The sequence below is a fragment of the Sceloporus occidentalis genome, unplaced genomic scaffold (genome assembly GCF_023333645.1).
Source record: "Sceloporus occidentalis isolate IW3139 unplaced genomic scaffold, rSceOcc1.0.p SCAF_226, whole genome shotgun sequence".
Classification (NCBI taxonomy): Eukaryota; Metazoa; Chordata; class Lepidosauria; order Squamata; family Phrynosomatidae; genus Sceloporus; species Sceloporus occidentalis.
Window position 1 is genome coordinate 574 of NW_028317206.1, and position 6858 is coordinate 7431.

Sequence of the window (6858 nt, forward strand, 5' to 3'; positions counted from 1 at the left end):
GACAGCAAGTGAGCGACCCGTGCCTGGTGCAACCGGCAGAGAGTTGATCACTGGGGCCTAAAGTGTCTGCATTACTGACCGTTAGTAATAGTTATTGTGGTGGTTATTACGCTTCTGTTAAGTGGGCAGCCCACGCGTGGAATAATAAGACACATGCGCGGGTTGCATTATGGCACGCAGAGCTTGGCAGACCGATGGAAGTTACCACCACCCCCCCCTGAGCATATGTCAGAGGCGCGTAAGAGCACCCGCCATTCCCAGGCCTATGTGGCCCCTAACCCGCCACGCCAGCGGGCCCTGAGGTAGCGTCACTTACCCACTTGGGGTCGCCTGTCCTCTGCCCCTGCGGTCCCCCACAATCTCTCGTTCTGCTTCACCCGTGCACTCGGTACCTCACAGCGACCGCACACGCTTCTGTCCCGACCGCCAAGCTACCCCGCCTCGTGCGTCTCCCTGAGGACGTAAACGCGCGCATGCGCCTCAACCTGGAACGCACGCAAGGCGGACTGACGTGTGCAGTGTTTATGCCACGCTGGGCGGAGGCCGGCGGTCTGCACGGGTTCGGGCTGCATGTCGGTGTCCGGTGAGAACGCCCCGCGGGGCCGTTCGCGCATTCTGTGCTACTGAGACACTCGGTCGGCAACGGGTAAGTCTTACGGAAAACGGCGAGAGCCGCAGGAGCCCGGGGCCAAGGGGTCTGTTTGGACCTGGAACTCCTCCCCCTTTCCTGTCATAACAACTCACAATAACAAGCAAAAAGCATGCGCCACCGTATATGCATGAGCCATCAGACATGCGCCACCGTATGTGCATGAGCCATCAGACATGCGCCACCATATATGCATGAGCCATCAGACATGCGCCACCATATATGCATGAGCCATCAGACATGCGCCACCGTAAATGCATGAGCCATCACACATGCGCCACCGTATAGGCATGCGCCATCACACATGTGCCACCGTATATGCATGCGCCATCAGACATGCACCACCGTATATGCATGCGCCATCAGACATGCACCACTGTATATGCATGCGCCATCAGACATGCGCCACCGTATATGCATGCGCCATTGTATATGCATGAGCCATCAGACATGCAAGCAGCATGCTCCACCATATATGTTTGCCTCATCAAAGATGCAACAGTCATGAACCACCAAAAATGCAAGCGACATACTACCTTATAGGTATACCTCATCAGACACACGAGAAGCCCAGTACATACATGCAGCATCAGACATGCAAGAAGCCCAATATATACACGCAGCATCAGACACGCAATTAGCCCAGTACATACATGCAGCATCAGGCATGCACCTATATATTTTATATATATATATATATATATATATATATACAGCCAGCAGCAGCAGCACTCATGCATGTGGCTAGAATCTTTGCTGACCCCATGACCCCACAGGTCATTATAGCTCTAGAAACCTAGACTGCAGAGGGTGATGGGAGTTGCATTCTGGTAGCTGCTGGGTGGTGATGGGAAGAAGCAGCGGCCCCAGGTTGTAATTCTGAGGCTAGTTGAGGATGATGGGAGCTGTAGTTCGCTAAACATTACCCATTTACAGAGCCGCACAATGTGATGGCGCTGCATGATCCGGTAAATAATAACACTCAGGAGCAGCCGCGTTGCACAATTTAGAAGATCTTACCTCTCTGTCTAAAAACTGAATTTGCCAAATTCCGTGAATGCAACGTATGGGGCATTAATCTGCCCCTTAAAGCCAGAAGCCCAGCAGCTCTGTACCAAGGCTCTTCTTCTTGGACCGGATTGAAGAACCAGTAGACTCCAGTGCCAATGGGTACAACCAGCAGACTAATCAACAACTCCCCCCATCGCCATGCCAACGGACCGCACGCCAGCATCAGAGTATCTCACGTCTTACAATTAATATTTTTCTCCTAGGATGAAGACGTTGTTTGACGAAATCAAAGCATCGATTAAAAACAATTCCGACCATGAGCGTTCGTTCTGGAGACCCGTGCTGCCATGGGGTGGGGTTTTCACCATCAAGGCTGGGCGCAAGGCCGTGTCCTGCACACCTCTTTACGTCGAGATAACGCTGAAGAACACCTGCACCATCGACGGGTTTTTGATGCTCCTGTACGTGATCCTGCGCGATAACGACACCTTCCCCAGGGAGCTCTCCCTCCACCTTGGCCGCGACTTCGTCGACTGCTTTCTTCACCTCATGGACTCCTGCAGCTTTACGTCGGTGAAGCTGCTCTGGATATGGGACAAGATGGAGAAGCGCCAGTACAAATCCGGCGTTCACAAAGCGTCCTTAGAAATCGACTTGTTCGGAAACGAGCACGAGAACTTTACCAGGAACCTGGAACATCTTATGGCTACGATTCAAGAGAGCTACTGCTCCAACTCGAGGTGTCCGGCGCGCCTTCGGGAGAGCCAGATGCAAACCATCCTCATCAAGTAAGAGAACAATTCAGATGGGTCGCTGCGACCACTTTTTTCTGGTAAAGCAGCCCTTTTTAGCGAAGACGTATTCTAGAATTCTGATCTTGGCTGGTTCCTCACGTAGACCAAAAACCACACAAAAAAGTCTGTTAAAAATGTGTATCAGTTCTTTTGATGAAGTACTCTGAACACTTGTATAATTGCTATATTAGCAGGTCAGTAACTCGGGATTAGTTATATATTTACCCGTGTATGTTTTAAATATGTTTAATGGTTTTGTGCAGGTGGACCAAAAGAGCCACTTTTAGTTTTGTTTTTCATTCATATGTTTTCAAATTTTGATTCCTGCCCTTTCAGCCTTTTCCATTTAGAAATGTGATTTGTTGTTACTCACCTCATTCACTCTCTTACACTCTCGTTCATGTTCCCTCGCACTTCCATTCGCTCTCTCTCTCACAATGTCTTCCTACCTTCTCTACTCTCCTTTCCCGCAGCTCTGCTTCGTCTCTTGCCTCTTCTTCTTTCTTCGTCCCCTGCTCCTTGAATCATGCCTCCCGGAGCACCTCTGCAAAGGGCCAGAGCCTCCGGGCACACGCTGTATGAACGGGAGGGAGGCTGACCCCGTGGCTCTGGCCTTTTTAGAAAGGGATAATTAAACCTGATGAATGTAACCTTTTTAGAAGAGGGCTGTTAACCTAAAATAAAAACTAAACTTTTGTGGCTTTGATTCTTTACCCTTGTGTCGTTTCAGTCCTCCTCACGATATTCCCCACGGGGACCTTATTCAGATCGCGGTCGACGAGCTCTTCTGCTCCAAGATCGAAATGTGCGAAGAATCCGGGTGAGTGACACTCGACTGAGGGACGGGAGGTGTTTGACCCTACAGCTGTTGGCCAGCTGCCAGGAGGCAATACATTGCCTGGCTCTGTCCAAGAGGAGGGTGTACCTGCTGTGGGTGCTAGGTGTCTGCCAACCACCTGACTTATCCCACATCCCCTATAGGTGTGGCTGCTTGAGAGAGTTTTCTCCTCGAATATTCTGCCATGGAGCACCTCCTTTTGTTATATTAAACATGGAACAGTGGAAGTCAGAAGAACTGGCTTATGTTCCCTATTGCTTGGATTTGGTGGACCACAAGTAAGTATGTTCAGCAGGTACATGAACTACGGCCCGAGGGTGCAGTCAGGTGTCTACGTCTGAACATTGCGATCCAGGTGTTGGAGATGTAGCTCTCCCGCTACTGCAAAAAACTTCAACTCTCACGCTGCTGAGCGTTTTATCCGATGTGGCTTAGGCTTGGCTAGCATCACATGGGTCTTAAAAAGTAAGATAAGTGCTTGTTTTATCTAGCAGCCATGGCTAGGAACACAAAACAAGGCTTTTGCTGTCCATGAGACTCTTTCATGATACTTCAATTCCCATATTATTTGCCCTCTTACCTTTTTTTTTTTTAGATACTTTCTAGAAGGTGCCACGCTCTTCAACAAGGAGGAACATCACTACTCGGCAGCCTTCCAGATCGACGGGTACTGGATGCACTACGACGGCCTCAGAAGCGTCAACCTGACCTTGTTAAACAAACCGCCAGAGTTGCTTCTGCTTTCTTCGTTAGTATACGTACGCGTAGCAGAGAAAGAACATTAGTGGTGGGGGAATAAAGGTGCAGAGCAAGAAGGGGGGGGGGGGAATAGCCACAGCCCTGGTACTGAAAGGGTTCATTGCACATGATCACTTGGCATCCAAGAATACAGTTTGGACTACACTAGTTCCTATAGGGTGAATTTGGGAGGGAATTAATAATGGGGGGGGGGGAAATACAGCGGGTGAAAAAAAATTCTATGCAATACTTTATAAAAATCTCTATTTTTTTTATTCGCGTATTTTACCGGATAAATAAGGCTTCCATGATATGCCCAGAAGTCTTGTCTGTGAAAACTTCACTCTACGCTGTCATTTTTTCCAGCACGGTTTTAAATCATGTTTATATGGGGTTCGGAAGTAAGTCCTGCAGATGTTACCTCCGGAGGAAAGTCTGGCCGGCAGCGCTGGGTGACTATAACAATCATTTTCTGTTGGTTTCAGACCTACCCGGTAATAATAGTAATAATACAAAATGAAAACGTCTATTTTTGTAAAGGGAATTTACAACAAAAAATAAATATTGTAAGAACACCTTAAAGTATATGAATGTGTCTTGATTTAATGGAAATAGTCAGGTGCTAAATCTCTGCCAGTGAATTGAAGACCAGGCTGTCAAACAACAGAAGAAAAAATAGGAGTTAAAAAAAAAAAAAGAAGAGGAAAAAAAAAAGGTTGAGAGAGAGAGAGAGAAAAAATTGGAGAAGTGAAAAGCGAAAACTATGAAGGAGTGGGGAGAGAGAACGGGAAGGGAGAAGGGAAAGAAAAAAAGTGGAGAAGGAGGCAGTGAAAGAAGAACAGGAGAGGGACAAAGCAAATGAGGGAGAGAGAAGAGGGAAGAAAAAAGGAGAGAATAGAGAGAAACAGAAGAGAAAAAAATCACAACATTTTAAAAGCAGGTATATACACTAGTGTGTGTGTATATATATATATATATATATATATATCACACACACACACCTGTCAGGTGTATATGCAGTCTATATGATACAAGACACATAAAAAAGAACAATTGAAACTTAGAATGCACTATTTATTTAGTAAACACGTCACATTAAATGATATTTTTTTGCACCAAAATCCATTACATAGACTTACGATAGCACATAAGACAAAAGAAAAATAGCTAACCATTTACGTGCCAGGTAAACAATGTGTTTCACACCTCGCTGGCACTCAATGGGTCAACGCAAATTCCACTACGTGTAAACAAAAGGATAAAGAACCCCTTTTTTCTTATAAAAAGGAATACACCGCACCGTACGCACATAGATGTCTACTTGCAATTTAGAGCCAACCCAGTTATTAGAGTCTAAAAGCGCTCTACGTGGGCAACCGGTTTGAACGCCTGGAAAGCAAGAAGCTACGGACAACTTGGCCTTCCCGGGTACTCAGAAGATTAAAATCAAAAACCTATACACCTTGGAGTTAAGGTATAGAACAGCGCATAAGGCAAACATATTATATATATATATATATATATATATATATCCAGTTCTGTGACGTGAATTAAAATATCACCAGGAATTTAAGGCAAACTTGGAACTTTTTGCATTGTGTACAAGAGAAATGAGTAGGACCTTTTATTTAATGTAAAGACGCCACGACAAGCGACGGACCGGCACATGTAAGCGAGTATCTCTCCCCCAACCCCCGAAAATAGTCGATTAGGAATATTTAAGTAAAATGCGGCGGTGCACAAGAGGCCTGGCAACGCATTCCAGAAGCGAACCCCATATAACCCCTGGTTCTCCATTATGGAAAACGTAGGCTAGCCGGCGCCGATCCCCAAATCATCCATCAACATAGTGGGAATAGAAGAAATTATAAAGCTATGTTTATTTCTCGCCGTTATCTCTTAAATTCCATCGTTCTTACTGGCGAGTGGGAGAAGCCTGAACACATTCCGTCGCATCGCAAACCTATTCTACACGGTATTTACCGAGACCTTCATTCGTCTCGCTATCTCATTCATTTACACGGAGACCCGTCAGGTGTAACGGGTCCCTGTTAGCATGCATGGTTATTTTATCGGTGTCTCACTAAAAGCTTAGGTTTTTAGATATATCCATATGGTAAAAAAATACACAATGCCCATGTTTTGTTAGGGAACCCAAAATTCAATTTTCTTATTTAAACACAAATTTTTAAAAAAGCAGTCGATAATACTTCTGATGGACTTTATGGTCTGACTCGATGCGGAAAGGCTGCCCCAGAAGCCTTATCGCACAGAGGAGAGAACGCACATTAAATACCCCAGCTAGCGTGCAACGGTTTCAGGAAGCATTGGATCTGATCTGCGGATGTCACGTTACGCTCAAGAGATCGTCGCCTAAGAACAGTCCCCTGAAATCTCAGAGGGTTTCTGTGGTTTGCCCAACCCTGCCGGCTCTACAAAATCCCAACGAGCCGTGATATCGATCATTTCTGGCGCACATGAACGTGTCGGCTTACAGCGCTCCCTGGACCGCCAAGCGTCCTAGTGACGTGTATGTGCTTTAGCCGTCCTCCCGCCCGGATAAATTAAATAAAGCTATAGCATCACACTCTATACAATTATTGCTTTAGGACCAAAACCATCACTCTCTCCGCTCTGGCGGTTTTATGATGTAATGAGCTTTAGATGACTAATGTCACACCAAAAGCAGCAGAGAAGGCTGGGCAGATGCCCCTCCCACACACTCATCTTTCATTAATATGACATCATAATAGGGGTGATGGAAGGTGAAAGGACAAGAGGCTGCTGGCCATCGGCACTCCGTATGGTGACCCATATGCCCAGCCGCA

General features: G+C 46.5%; 1 protein-coding gene across 1 annotated transcript; it reads left to right on the plus strand.

The window, feature by feature from the left end:
* The first annotated feature begins 1924 nt into the window (after positions 1-1924).
* On the plus strand, positions 1925-4077 carry DORIP1 (dopamine receptor interacting protein 1). Its single transcript, XM_089503335.1, has 4 exons — positions 1925-2448; positions 3185-3274; positions 3436-3570; positions 3888-4077. Exons 1-4 carry the CDS (start codon positions 1925-1927, stop codon positions 4075-4077), a joined length of 939 nt encoding a protein of 312 aa, XP_089359461.1.
* The last annotated feature ends 2781 nt before the right edge of the window (positions 4078-6858 follow it).